This window comes from Nerophis ophidion, linkage group LG17 (assembly GCF_033978795.1).
Source record: "Nerophis ophidion isolate RoL-2023_Sa linkage group LG17, RoL_Noph_v1.0, whole genome shotgun sequence".
Classification (NCBI taxonomy): Eukaryota; Metazoa; Chordata; class Actinopteri; order Syngnathiformes; family Syngnathidae; genus Nerophis; species Nerophis ophidion.
Genome location: NC_084627.1, coordinates 18881181 through 18896648, shown reverse-complemented (window position 1 = coordinate 18896648; position 15468 = coordinate 18881181). Strand labels below are relative to the sequence as shown.

General features: G+C 36.8%; 1 protein-coding gene across 1 annotated transcript; it reads left to right on the top strand.

Moving 5' to 3' along the window:
• Positions 1 to 679: 679 nt before the first annotated feature.
• Positions 680 to 15024, top strand: LOC133536588 (uncharacterized). Its single transcript, XM_061877223.1, has 14 exons — positions 680 to 770; positions 938 to 1100; positions 2282 to 2363; positions 2498 to 2608; positions 4544 to 4582; positions 4654 to 5119; positions 5237 to 5385; positions 6821 to 7049; positions 7179 to 7240; positions 9109 to 9258; positions 10980 to 12776; positions 12893 to 12961; positions 14208 to 14285; positions 14451 to 15024. The coding sequence occupies exons 6-11, from the start codon at positions 4702 to 4704 to the stop codon at positions 12420 to 12422; spliced, it is 2451 nt and encodes an 816-aa protein (XP_061733207.1). The 5' UTR covers positions 680 to 770; positions 938 to 1100; positions 2282 to 2363; positions 2498 to 2608; positions 4544 to 4582; positions 4654 to 4701; the 3' UTR covers positions 12423 to 12776; positions 12893 to 12961; positions 14208 to 14285; positions 14451 to 15024.
• Positions 15025 to 15468: the final 444 nt, after the last annotated feature.

The window sequence follows — 15468 nt, the reverse complement described above, 5'->3', positions numbered from 1 at the left end:
TTTTATTTTTTTTCGTGTTTTGTCCTCTTTTAAACCGTTCAATCAAGTGTTTTTTGCATCATTCATTCTCTATAAAAAACCTTCCGTAAAAGGAAAAAAAATGTGCAACGGAATGACAGACAGAAATGCCCATTTAATTTCATATATACAGATTTATTTATTAAAGGTAAATTGAGCAAATTGGCTATTTCTGGCAATTTATTTAAGTGTGTATCAAACTGGTACACCTTTGCATTAATCAGTACCCAAGAAGTAGCTCTTGGTTTCAAAAAGGTTGGTGACCCCTGTTCTGGACTAAAACTGGAGGTGGACCTGTTTGCAGTTACATTGCCAGAGACAATTTGCATGACTATGCCAGCATTAGTGAGCAATTATTGTCTGATCCTAAGAACCAATCGCTGTCCAGATAGCTAGTTGAGATTGTGTATATATTCTGGCCATTTTGGGGGGGAAAAAAGTAGTAGAAGTAGTAAATAGACCACTTTTCCAGGAGACCACTTTTTTCTACATCGATGAGGCCATTGTGAGAGGTAAGTTCCACATTTTTACAATTCACCATGTATTTCTTGGTTGATTAAATATTTGCAAAAATATCATATCCTTTGACAAATTTCCCAAGTTATCATGTTTTTCATTCATCTTTGATTATAAATTATTTCAGAGAAAGATGAGCGCCGAAATAATTTGTCCGGAAAAGGAAGCCTTGCATTTCATTGCATCTGGAAAAGATAAAGACAATTTCCAGAAGAAATTAATCAATGAGGAGAAAGGTATGTTCTGAGATAAGACTGTTAGATTCTCTGTTTAAAATCTGTATGTAACTCAGGAAAGAAACTTAGTTGCTTTTCTAATAATTAATATGCCAGGAAAGTGTATTTCATAATTATATTGTACTATTTATGAATAAATAACTAAAACCTTTTAATTATGTTTTCAGGTTATGGAGTTATTGCCACTAAGGACATTGAGGCTGGAGAATTCTTGCTTGAGTATGTTGGAAGACACACCACTGGCTTGGAAGGAGAGACCCTGTTGAAAGAGTACCCGGATGCAGATGCAGCCTTTGTGTATTTCTACTCCTTTGAAGGAAATACTTTTTGGTAAGGGAATTGAAATGATCACTTCTAACTACAGATGATTAAAGGCCTACTGAAACCCACTTCTACCGACCACGCAGTCTGATAGTTTATATATCAATGATGAAATATTAACATTGCAACACATGCCAATACGGCCTTTTTAGTTTACTAAATTAAAATTTGAAATTTCCCGCGAAGTGTCCTGTTGAAAACGTCGTGGAAAGCTGATTTGTACGCGTGACGTCACGGACTGTTAGGAAATATGAGCGCTGCACACACAAACACACACAGCTAAAAGTCGTCTGCTTTAACGGCATAATTACACAGTATTTTGGGGATCTGTGTCGCTGAATCTTTTGCAATTTGTTCAATAAATAATGGAGAAGTCAAATTAGAAAGATGGAGTTGGGAAGCTTTAGCCTTTAGCCACACAAACACACGGTGATTCCTTGTTTAAAATTCCCAGAGGTGAAACTTTACTATGGATCAGAGCGGTCAAGCGAACATGGGTCCCGACCAAATGTCAACCAGCAGTTTTCGGTGAGAAAATTGTGGTAAAAAGTCGCCACTTACCGGAGATCAGCTGAGCTTGTGCCGTCCGTACAGCTGCCGTCGACTTCCCTGTGACACTGGCGTCAACACACCCGTGGATACACCCCTCCGACTATCAGGTACTATTAAACTCACTAAAACACTAGCAACACAATAGAAAGATAAGGGATTTCCCAGCATGATCCTAGTAATTGTGTCTAAAACATCTGAATCCGTCCCAATGCAATCGCGTTTTTTTTTCTTAACTAGATTTTTTTTTTTTTTTGTAGTCCGTCGCTATCAATCTCCTCAAACATGAATCTTTCATCCTTGCTCAAATTAATGGGGAATTTGTCGTTTTCTCGATCCGAATAGCTATTTTTGTAAAAAAATTGTGAGGATGTGAGGAGCCATCAACGGGTGACGTCATTGTCTGCGACATCCAGTAAAGGCAGGGCTTTTCTGTTGGCTACCAAAAGTTGCGAACTTTATCGTCGATGTTCTCTACTAAATCCTTTCAGCAAAAATATGGCAATATCGCGAAATGATCAAGTATGACACAAAGAATGGACCTGCTATCCCCGTTTAAATAAGAAAATCTCACTTCAGTAGGCCTTTAAACTATGTTTAATAATATTTCTAAACTTTAAAAAATGTATTTCTCTGTACAGTGTTGATGGGACTAAAAGTACAGCAAGACTTGGAAGATTCATCAATGGCAATCACATCAATCCAAATAGCAAAATTAAAATAGTGAGTAACACTCTGTCTTTGTCACCCTGTCTTTGATTTTGGATTGTTTTAATCACACTATGTAAACATTTACTGTTACACGTCGTAAAATTTGGTATTCAGATTATTTTTGTTCATGCTTATCTGACCTACAGATATTGGATGAGCAGAAAAGCCCACATCTGTGTGCATTTGCAGTGAAAAAAATAAATGCAGGAGAAGAAGTTGTCTACGACTACGGAGACCCCAACTGTCAATGGAGACATGTATGTTTATTTATATTTAAACATTTTGCTACCCAGCATTAATTTCAGGAATTTCCTTTTTTAAGTTTGTGATAAGGATATTAAAGACATATGCTTTGTAAACTGGCATTATGTCATGCCTGTGAATCAGGTTTTATGTTTGATCATGTTATGTTTTGTTTTTTGGACTTTTGTTTCCTGTTTTGCCCTTCCTGGTTTTATTTGTTTCCATAGTAACCCATTAATTTCCACCTGGTCTCCTAGTCACGCCCCGGTCCTCAGCTCTCACACCTGTTTCCAATTACCACAGCTAATATTTAAGCCATTTGTTTTCTGTTCCTCGGCCTGGGAACGTTACCTACCTACCGGACTTTGTATTGAACCCTCATGACCACGCGCCTACCTTTCCTTGCCGACCTTCATGCCTTGCCACGCTGTTTATTGTTTGACCACGCCACGTAAGACGTTTTATATTTATGCCTCAGTGCAAGTTTTTGTTTCGCTTTGTGCCATCGATAGTATCTTTAGTTTATTTGTATACAGCCATGCCATTGTGCTGTTTTTGTTTTTGAGTATAGTCTAGTTTGTTTTCCTGTTTTTGTATTGTAAAGTGTAAATAATTTAAATATGTACTCACTAGAAATGCGCGGTTTGAGGTCTCATCCGGAGTCCGCGGATAAACCGTGGGCCGTGCGGGTGACATGACGAAAAAATAGATTTTAAATAGATCTGGGCGGGTGGCGGTTGAACCATTTGGAAATATATGATATACATATATATGTATGGTTCAGAGATCGGTAACCTTTACCGTTCAAAGAGCCATTTTGGACCCGTGTCACAAAGCGAAGAAGACATTAGTTGACGTAAACATTCTTAAGAATGTCTGCCGGCAGTCACCCAGTTAAGTATTAGGGCGTGCTATGAAGCCTTTGCCTTTGACGCCTTCTACAACATGTACAATTTACTTGCAAGTCCAGCAATATGTTGTATGTGGCTTCTACAGTAACACAACATAAACACAACACAACAAATACCCAGAATCCTTTGCATCCATGAGAATTCCTTACTATATTATACACCCCACTAGCAGCAAACGACCCCCCCCCCCATGCATCGGCAAGGTGGGCGGGGTTGGGGGCGCGGGGGTGTAAAGTATATTCAGGATGTGTCATGGATGCAAAGGATTCTGGGTATTTGTTGTGTTGCGTTTATGTTGTGTTACTGTGAGGATGTTCTCCCGAAATGTGTTTGTCATTCTTGTTTGATGTGGCTTCAGTGTGGCGCATATTAGTAAGAGTGTTGAAATTGTTTATATCACAACCATTAGTGTACTCTATCACCCAGTATGCCGTTCAATCTTGTACGTGTGTTTGCGTGAGCTGCATACAGCATGTTGCTGGACTGGCAAACGGTTCGTACATGTTGTTGAAGGTGTCAAAGGCAATGGCTTCACAGCACGCCCTTATTCCCGTTATCTGAATGATCACCATCGGATATTCGCGAGAACGTTGGCAGCTCCCATTGCCTTCTTTACTTTGTGATACGGGTCAATCTAGCTCTTTTAGTGGTGATATATAACAATGGGTGGTTGCGGTTCTGATAAAATGTTGGTTCGGGTGGATGACGACTTTAGTGATGCGGTGTCGAATGATATAATTGCCTATCCGCGCATCTCTAGTACTCACGTTCACTCCTGGCTCGTCCCAAATATTCTCTGCATCGAAGAAGCAATTCAAATCCAAGTCAAAGTCCTGACACAATAATACTTCTAAGTGTACTGTTGACACCTAAAAGGTAGAGTGGCCTTTATTAGTGGACCATAAAATAAGACTGTAATCTGATAATCTACCCAATCTTTTCAGTCAAGTTTATACCCGGTATTAAAATTGTACATATCATGGGAACTTTGCATATTTAAAATGATTGATTTAATGCCATACATGACATCTGTTTCAGAAAACCAGTACTTCCTCCTGTGAGGAGCACACTCAAAAGGTAAAGATAGATGAAATTGTTTTTCTTTATATGCGCTCTCACACTTGTTTTTTTTTTTTTGCATTTTCAAGGAATCTCGATGGAAGACAGCATTTAAAAATCTTGACTCCAAGCCCGGCATGATGAAAATCGACGACCTTGTTTTCAACGTGGAAATGAAGATTGCGAATGGATGCAATGCTGCTGAGATTTTCCCAGGACTCTTTAAGAACCGCCTCGTTGCAGTGAAACGAGTTGCCAAACATATTTCCAAAAAAGAACTGGAAATGGCGTACTTCCTGTGTTCAGAAAATTTAAAGGCAGAACATCTTTTGCAACCAATTGCTGTGTTCACAGATGCTTACTTCGCCTATTTTGTCTCCCCTCTCTGTGAATACAGTCTCATGGAACTGATTGAAAACAAAGATTTTCCAGAGAGACAGAGCCTGACTGAGGAGCGAAGACTGGGAATCTGCCAGGAGTTAATGCTGGGACTTCAGGAACTCCACTCACATGGGATTTTGCACAGAGACCTGAAGCCTGAAAACATGTTGTTTGGTAAATGAAACTTTTTGGATGAATTATCTTGTAACATACGTTTATTTAATAATGTCATGCTGTAATCGTGTGGATGTTGTTGCAATTGGTATATGAATAGGGATTTTTTTTTTCCAGATATCAACGACAAACTGTATATCACTGACTTTGGAGCAAGCAGAAAACTAAATCTTGCACAAACCCCATTGGCTGGATCATTTTCTTGGTCTAGTTATGAGGATGTTGGAGGCATTCAATGCAAGTACAAGAAGGAATCAGATATACAAGTAAGTTGGGCTTGAAAATATCGATTTAAATGTACATTATGGTGGTATTTTCTAGGGCTGCGAATATTTGGGTGTCTCACGATTCGATTCAATATCGATTCATGGGGTCACGATTCGATAATATATCGCTTTTTTTTCGATTCAACGTGATTCTCGATTCAAAATCGATATTTTTCCCATTTCAAAACGATTCTGTATTCAATAAGATTTCAGCAGGATCTACCCCAGTCTGCTGACATGCTAGCAGAGTAGTAAATATTTTTTAAAAAGCTTTTATAATTGTAAAGGACAATGTTTTATCAACTGATTGCAATAATGTAAATTTGTTTTAACTATTAAACGAACCAAAAGTGACTTATTTTTGTGAAAATATTGCACACAGTGTGTCAAGCTTATGAGATAAGCCACTGACACTATTCTTTTTTTTATTTTTATAAATGTTTAACAATGTCAATGAGGGATTTTTAATCACTGCTATGCTGAAATTATAACAAATTTTGATACTGTTATTTATTTTTGTTTCACTACTTTTGGTTTGTTCTGTGTCGTGTTTGTGTCTCCTCTCAATTGCTCTGTTTATTGCAGTTCTGAGTTTTGCTGGGTCAGGTTTGGTTTTGGAATTGAATTGCATTGTTATGGCATTGCTGTGTAGTGGTTTGTTGGATTAATGAATAAAAAAAATCCATCCATTTAGGGACGGCGTGGCGCAGTGGGGAGAGTGGCCGTGCGCAACCCGAGCGTCCCTGGTTCAATTCCCCCCTAGTACCAACCTCGTCGCGTCCGTTGTGTCCTGAGCAAGACACTTCACCCTTGCTCCTGATGGGTGCTGGTTGGCGCCTTGCATGGCAGCTCCCTCCATCAGTGTGTGAATGTGTGTGTGAATGGGTAAATGTGGAAGTAGTGTCAAAGCGCTTTGAGTACCTTGAAGGTAGAAAAGCGCTATACAAGTACAACCCATTTATCCATCCATCCATTTTCTACCGCTTATTCCCTTTTGGGGTCGCGGGGGGCGCCGGCGCCTATCTCAGCTACAATCGGGCGGAAGGCGGGGAACACCCTGGACAAGTCGCCACCTCATCGCAGGGCCAACACAGATAGACAGACAACATTCACACACCAGGGCCAATTTTTAGTGTTGCCAATCAACCTAGGTGCATGTCTTTGGAAGTGGGAGGAAGAATATTTAAAAAAAAAAAAGAGAATCTATTCTGAATCGCACAATGTATTCGATTTGAATCGATTCTTTTTCCCACACCCCTGGTATTTTTTTAATCCATTATCCCCACACTCAATTATGGCATATTAAAATTGTTCATGTTAATATTCATAATGTTATTATTGATTGTGCACAGTTTGGCCAGTAAATTGCTAAAATGTATTTGCAAAGAAATGTCTTATTTGCATCATTATATATAATAAATCCATTGCATTTTAGGTAGCAGGGTGCTTGGTGCATTATATCCTGACTGATGGGCAACATCCCTATCAAACCACAACACCCTACTCCAGTGACCCAGTAGGGCTATCTCAAAATGTGAGAAAAGGCAACTTTACTCTTCAATGTGAAGAAAGACTGATGGGCCAAAAGGGCATTATTTCAAGAATGCTGAGTAGAACATTTGAAGAACGTCCTACTATTGAAGAATGCCTTCAAGCTATCACATGTAAGTGCACAGACAACTACTACTTAATACTATGCGTTAATTGTTCACATTAATAAAATATAGATGGATTGGAAAAGGTATATTTTAATCACTTCTGTGAAAATAACAGACCCTATTATGTCTTTACAGGTTTCACACGCGTGTCTAATTTCACTGGAACAACAAACATGTCTGGCCACAAGAATAAAAATGTAAGTACTTTTTTTTTTAAGAGACTTTAGGTATTGTCAAGATTATTTACAGTCTGAAAACAAGGATTGTTCCTGTTTTGGGCTGTAAATTAACATGTAGTAATGCTTTGTTTTTTTCTAGATTAGTCAAAATCTAATGTCCCATTTGTATCATTTATTTGTGAAGAGTGTTCATTTAATTAAATATCCAGAAGAGTGATATTACAGTGAAAAGATCCATGTTGTCTACACCTATATTAAACCATAAATGTGATATCAACATATTTTGACCAAATCTTTAAGGAACACAGCAAGGATCAGCAAAGCAAAGTCCTCCACTATCAGCCTAATGAGATGTGCCATCTGATCCTCATCCAACCTAATGATCTCATGGGCTGATGAATCAGTGCTTTAGTGGAAAAGTGTGAGGTGGTTAATTTGAATAGATTTTCAGGTGGGCCCTAAGTAGGTGAGAAGTATGTGTATAGGAGTTGGGAGAGGGACTTTTCACCATTTGACAGTTACAGAGGTGGGTAAAGTAGCCAGAAATTGTACTCAAGAGTACTGTTTAGAGATTTATTACTCAAGTAAAAGTAAGGAGTAGTCACCCAAATATTTACTTGAGTAAAAGTGAAAAGTATGTTGTGAAAAAATCTACTCAAGTACTGAGTTACCTGTTTGTTTAATGATGGCGGCAACAAGTAATGCACAAACATAAAAATAGCAATGAACAAATTCAGAGCCAGGACTATCTCTTAAGCCAGTGGTCCCCAACCACTGGCTTATTTTATTTTTTTTAAATTAAATCAACATAAACACAATATACACTTACAATTAGTGCACCAACCATGAAAACGTCCCTTTTTCATGACAAATTATTAAGCGTTGACCGTTCCGCGGATACAAAAAGGTTGGGACCACTGTCTTAAGCAACTAAAACAATACTAAATATATATTTGGTTATACAGTGTATTGAAAAAAATGTTTTAGATGTATTTTACCTTTGCAACCTCATTCTACTATTGGCTATGTTATATTCATAATTGTAAGTTTCTCAATACCCGACCTGTTTTTTGCCTTTTAAAAAAAGATTTAGAACTCTACATTAAAACACTCTACCTCTAACAACCAAAAAGCTGTGAAAACGATGATGTGTTCCAAAATTAAGTTATTTACTGAGATTGAGTGAGCCTATGGCTTTGCACTTTGTTTATTTTTTATATATATCTATATTTTGCATTCTATTTTAGTTACTTTGAATTTACAAACCCTGACGCTGTTTTGTACGGTTTTTGTACTTATTTTCAACTGTTTGTAAATGTTGACATTTATAAATAAAGGTTTATTAAAAATAAAAATGTGCAGTTAATCATGTGACCACCTGGCTCTGTTTGATTGGTGAAACAGAGTCAAACGCCACCAGTAACTGCATTTGATTGGTGAAACGGAGTCAAACGTTACCAGTGACTGCATTTGATTGGTGAAACGCAGGCATGTGATGGAGCCTACTTTGAAGGTCGGTCTGACAAAACAAAGCGTGCATTAACAGATCAATAACAATCGGTAGCGAGCTGAATGTAGATAAATGGAGCGGAGTAAAAGTAGCGTTTCTTCTCTATAAATATACTCAAGTAAAAGTATGTTGCATTAAAACTACTCTTAGAAGTACAATTTACACCAAAAGTTACTCAAGTAGATGTAAATGTAGTGCGTTACTACCCACCTCTGATCAGTAATATGTACTGAAATGGTGCCACTAAAGAAAATCTCACTTTTTTTTTTTTTTTTCATGATCAACAGCAAAAATGGCAGGAATGGAAACAATCAGAAAAAGAGTCCACACATCAGGAAATTATGTGTAGACTCATAAGCTGTTTTTTGTGTTACAGGACAGGACCATTGCAGCAAATTGCGGTCCCCAAACACCAGATGAGATAGACATCTCAGAGAGTATTCTCAGCGATCAGCTAGAGATCACTAGCAGTGACCTTAAAGAATCATCATCTCCCACTGAAGAGGAATTATCTGTGTGTGAAATGGTAATTGTTGGTTTTATTAGGGTACAAGTGTAAGAGGGGGTTAAATACATATATGATATCTTTGTGAAATGATGATGATGATGATAATTTTGATTATGACAGCTTATGAAAACCCCAATTTCAAAATCTCAGAAAATTAGAATAATTACATAAAATCACTGAAAGGATTTATATCTGAAAAGTATAATCATGCATACTGTATGTACTCAGTACTTGGTTTGGGCATGAATTGATGCCTCAATGCGGCGTGGCATGGATGCTATCAGTAATTCAGTAAGGTAAGGCAAAATAGGTCCAACATTTCTGTTTGGGGTTTGCATAAGCTGTAAGCCATAATCATCAAAATTATAACAAAGGCTTAAAATATCTCACTTTGCATGTAATGAGTCTATATAACAGGGGTCACCAACACTGTGCCCGCGGGCACCAGGTCGCCCTTAAGGACCAGATGAGTAGCCCGCTGGCCTGTTCTAAAAATAGCTCAAATAGCAGCACTTACCAGTGAGCTGCCTCTATTTTTTTAATTGTATTTATTTACTAGCAAACTGGTCTTTTTGCTTGAAATTTTTACTCAGAGACAAAACTCATAGAATTTGAAAATCCAAGAAAATATTTTAAAGACTTGGTCTTCACTTGTTTGAATAAATTCATTTTTTTACTTTGCTTCTTATAACTTTCAGACAATTTTAGAGGAAAAAAATACAACGTTAAAAATGATTTTAGGATTTTTAAACACATTTATACCTTTTTAAAATTCCTTCCTCTTCTTTGCTGAAAATTTAAATGTTTATTTTTTTTATTTTATTTTATTGTAAAAAAATAATAATTTTTAAAATTCAATTCTTCATTTTACCTTCTGTTTTTTTCGATAAAGAATATTTGTGAAATATTTATTCAAACTTATTATGATTAAAATAAAAAAAAATATTCTGGCAAATCTAGAAAATCTGTGGAATCACATTTCAATCTTATTAAAAAGTCTTGGGAATTTCTTTTAGAATTTTGTTCTGGAAAATGTAGAAGAAATAATTTGTCTTTGTTAGAAATATAGCTTGGTCCAATTTGTTATATATTATATCAAAGTGAAAAATGGATTTTAATTTTAAAATTAAAATTAAAAATTAATCTTAATCAGGAAAAAATACTAATGTTCCATAAATTTTTTTGAATTTTTCAAAAAGATTCGAATTAGCTAGTTTTTCTCAATTTTTCTTCGTTTGAATTTTGACTTTTAAAGAGTCGAAATTGAAGATAAACTGTTTCAAAATGTAATTGTAATTTTTTTTCGGTTTCTCCTTTTAAACCGTTCAATTAAGTTGTTTTTTTTTTCATCATTTGTTCTCTACAAAAAAACCTTCTGTAAAAGGAAATAAATGTACGACGGGGTGACAGACAGAAATACTCTTTTTTTTTTTTTTAAATATATATATAGATTTATTTATAAGGTAAATTGGCCATTTCTGGCAATTTAAGTGTGTATCACACTGGTAGCCCTTCGCATTAATCAGTACCCAAGAAGTAGCTCTTGGTTTCAAAAAAGGTGGTGACCCCTGCTATATATTAGTTTCACTGCAATTTTAATTACTGAAATATATGAACTTTTGCAAAATGTAAAAAAAATTTCGAGGTTCACCTGTACATGAAAATTTTGTACAAACTGGTAACGCAGGCATTAGTTTATTATATTTTATTAAATAATACTTTCTCTTTTTTTTTTTCAGACAACTGAGCCACATGTTTCCCTTTCTCTGGAAACATCAGATGAAGAAGACGAAAAAGTAACACGCACAAGAAAACCATCTTCAAAAATGGATAAAACTGTTCATGGAAGTAACCCTCAACAACGTCATATCAACGTGAAAATGTCCTCAAACAAGGAACACCAGCGGATATATGACAAGAAGAATTACTGCCTTTACTGTGAGAAGCCGTTTGCGAAGCTCTCAAGACATCTGAAGCAAAAGCACGCTGATAAGGTTGAAGTAGCTAAGGCACTCGCACACAGGCAAGGTTCCACACAGCACAGTCTTCTGCTGGAGAAAATACGAAATATGGGGAATTACCACCATAACTGTTCAGTGCTATCCTCTGGGAATGGACTAATAATACCAAAAAGACAAGCAACCTATCTTTCCTCAGCAACAGACTATCTGCCTTGCAAGTTTTGCTTCGCTATGTATGTCAGAACTGACCTCAAGAGACATCATAAGCGTTGCAAACTGCAAGTGAAAAACGATAGACCGGTGAAAAGAAAAGTTCAGGCAAGTTCTTCCCTGATGTTGCCCTTGGACACAACAATTTCTACCGGACTCAAAGAAATTCTTCAGGACATGACATATGACATTGTTACACAAGTGGTGAAATCTGATGACCTGATTCTTTCACTGGGAGAAAGATTGTTCCTCAAAAATGGAGAAGTTCGACGTCATTGGGCAGACATCAGGAACAAGATGAGGGAACTAGCCAGATTGGTTTTGTCGGCTCGAAAAATTGACAAAGACGTTATCTTTTTGAAGGACTTGATCAACCCAGGAAAGTTCAACACAGTACTTCAGGCTGTAAAAAATATGACTGGGTTTGATGCCTTAGCGAACAGATTCTCAGTTCCCTCAACAGCTTTGAGACTGCGCCAATCCCTTGTGAAGGTGTCGCATATTGTGCAAGGACAGGTTCTGCGTCAAGAGGACAATGCCTTAAATGGAAGGGCGGAACAGTTCATCAAATTAATTGAACTAGAATGGACAACACATGTGTCATCCAAGGCACTGAAAACCCTGTACCAGAAGAAATGGAACAGCCCCCAAACGTTGCCTCTATCCGAAGACATCAAAAAGCTCCAGGATCATTTAAAATCCCTTGAAGAGTTGAACAAAAAGGCTCTCGTTGACCATCCATCAAAAAGCTCCTGGAGTGAGCTCTCGCGAGTCACCCTGACACAGCTGATTTTATTTAATCGACATCGCGAAGGAGATGTTTCAAGAATGGAAGTACAGACATACCTGCTGAGAAACAAAAGCGGTATGCATGATGAAATTCTAAAGAGCCTGTCACCATGTGAGAAGAAATTGTGCCACAATCTCATCGGGGTGGAAATCCGGGGAAAAGAGGCCGCAAGGTACCAGTGCTGTTTCCAACGAACGTACACGAGTCCGTGGAACTTCTGATAAAAACAAGAGATGAGGTTGGAATTTCCCCAAGCAACCCTTACATTTTTGCCCGCCCATATTATGGATCTCTGGAGAACATTCGTGGTAGTGAAAGCTTAAAGCGATATTCCGAAAGCTGTGGAGCTCAACATCCAGAAAACATCACATCAACAAAACTACGCGAGCATGTAGCGACAGTGTCACAGCTCCTGAACCTTCAAGCTCACAAACTTGACCAACTAGCAACATTCATGGGTCATGATATTGAAGAAACCCTTCAAATTGCTAAAGTTACCAGAATTCTTTATGCCCTGCAAGATGGAATGGGAAAATTCAAGGGACAATCCCTGGAAGACATTACCCCAAACAACTGTAAGTACAGCATTTCAAGAAATGTTACGCATTTTATTGAACAAAGTAAAGGCTTTATACTGTGTAGAAAAATTACTTGCTTATGTGCACACATTAATTGAAATGTTTAAATGCAGCTGAAGAGGAGTTCAGCGACTTGGATGCAGAGGATGTCCAATCTGAGCAGACTGCCACAAGTCAAGAAGGTAAGATTTTACACCAGTTATATTAATACATATAGACACTGTATTGTGACTCTAGACCAGTGGTCACCAACGTGGTGCCCGTAAGGACCAGATGAGTCGTCCGCTGGCCTGTTCTAAAATTAGCTCAAATAGCAGCACTTACCAGTGAGCTGCCTCTATTTTTTAAATTTTACTTATTTATTAGCAAGCTGGTCTCTATTTGCTTGACATTTTTAATTCTAAGAGAGACAAAACTCAGAATTTGAACATCCAACAAAATATTTTAAAGACTTGGTCTTCACTTGTTTAAATAAATTCATTAATTTTTTTACTTTGTTATAACTTTCAGAAAGACAATTTTAGAGAAAAAATACAGCCTTAAAAATGATTTTAGGATTTTTAAACACATACATTTTACCTTTTTAAATTCCTTCCTCTTCTTTCCTGACAATTTAAATCAATGTTCAAGTTTTTTGTTTTATTGTAAAGAATAAATACATTTTAATTTAATTCTTCATTTTAGCTTCTGTTTTTTTGCTAAAGAATATTTGTTAAATATTTCTTCAAACTTAGTATGATTAAAATTCATAAAAATTATTTTGGCAAATCTAGAAAATCTGTAGAATCAAATTTCAATATTTTTTTGAAAGTCTTTTGAATTTCTTTTAAAAAAAAATTCTGGAAAATCTTGAAGAAATTATTTGTCTTTGTTAGAAATATTGCTTGGTCCAATTTGTTATATATTCTAACAAAGTGCAGATTGGATTTTAACCTATTTAAAACATGATATCAAAATTCTAAAATCAATCTTAATCAGGAAAAATTACTAATGATGATTCATAAATATAAATTTTAAATTTTTTCAAAAATATTTGAATTAGCTAGTTCATTTTTTAATTTATTTTTTGGTTGAATTTTAAAGAGTCGAAATTGAAGAAACTGTTTCAAAATTATTTTTTTTGTGTGTTTTGTCCTCTTTTAAACAGTTCAATTAAGTGGTTTTTTTCTTCATTTATTCTCTACAAAAAATCTTCCGTAAAAGGAAAAATGTATGACGGAATGACAGACAGAAATACCCATTTTTATATATATATATTTATTAAAGGTAAATTGAGCAAATTGGCTATTTCTGGCAATTTATTTAAGTGTGTATCAAACTGGGAGCCCTTCACATTAATCAGTACCCAAGAAGTAGCTCTTGGTTTCAAAAAGGTTGGTGACCCCTGTTCTAAATTATTAAATCACTTTGTTTTTTTTACTTTTTCAGGAAAGGATGGACATTCTGATGAATTGGCTGCTACCTCAAGACAAGCAATTGGAGACATTCAAAAATCAAGTCCAGTGGGTGCGTTATTTTGACCTACAGAATATTATCTCCATGGAACACCTTCATATTTTAACTTGTTAACAAAATATCATGGTGTTCCATGGAGATAATATTGCTATCTAGAGAATTACAAGAATTGTCATTTGCCTTTATCCATTAATTACTTTCTCAATTTATTTATAGCGAAACCCAGAATACTTTTGTCAAAGACCGAGAGACAAGCTGTTGAACATCATTTCAAGGACTTTCTGAAGCAAATGAAGATCCCTGGAAAAACTGACTGTCAAAGATTCTTGATTGGAAATCCGAGGCTAAGGGATAGTGGAAGAGACTGGAAAGCAGTGAAATACTTCATGTACAACAAAATAATGTCTATAAAGAGGAACTTGTGCCAATAGAAGACCAATAATCTAAATTAACTGCTGAATACTGGGAGCTTGCACTATGACAGTGGACCCCTGTCATTCCATACAGTATAAGTGTTGACCATTTTCTTTTGTGTTGGATCCACCATGGATTGAACTTTCACAGTATCATGTTAGACCCGCTCGACATCCATTGCTTTCGGTCCCCTGAGGGGGGGTGTTGCCTACATATGCGGTCCTCTCCAAGGTTTCTCATAGTCATCGTCACTGACGTCCCACTGGGGTGAGTTTTCCTTGCCCTTATGTGGGCTCTACCGAGGATGTTGTTGTGGTTTGTGCAGCCCTTTGAGACACTAGTGATTTAGGCCTATATAAATAAACATTTATTTATTGATTGACCATTTTCTTTGATGGAAATCAACAATTCTAATGCATTTCTTTAGATGTAGATTGGGGACTGACGCACATTGTAAAATGTATGGAAATCACTGTTAGATGGAAGATAAAGGTACATTTTGGGGATTGAACTATTTTAAAGGTCTAGTCCAGGGGTGTCAAACTCTGGCCCGCCGTGTAATTTAATTTGGCCCTTGAGGCAATATCAATTAAGCATTAGAGCTGGCCTGCCGGTGTTATACAGCGTCGGTGCCGCTGTAACACCGCATTCACCGCTAATACTCATACTTGCCAACCCTCCTTATTTTCCCGGTAGACTCCCGAAGTTCAGTGCCCCTCCCGAAAATCTCCCGGGGCAACCATTCTCCCGAATTTCTACCGATTTCCACCTGGACAACTATATTGGGGGCATGCATTTAAAGCACTGCCTTTAGCCTTCT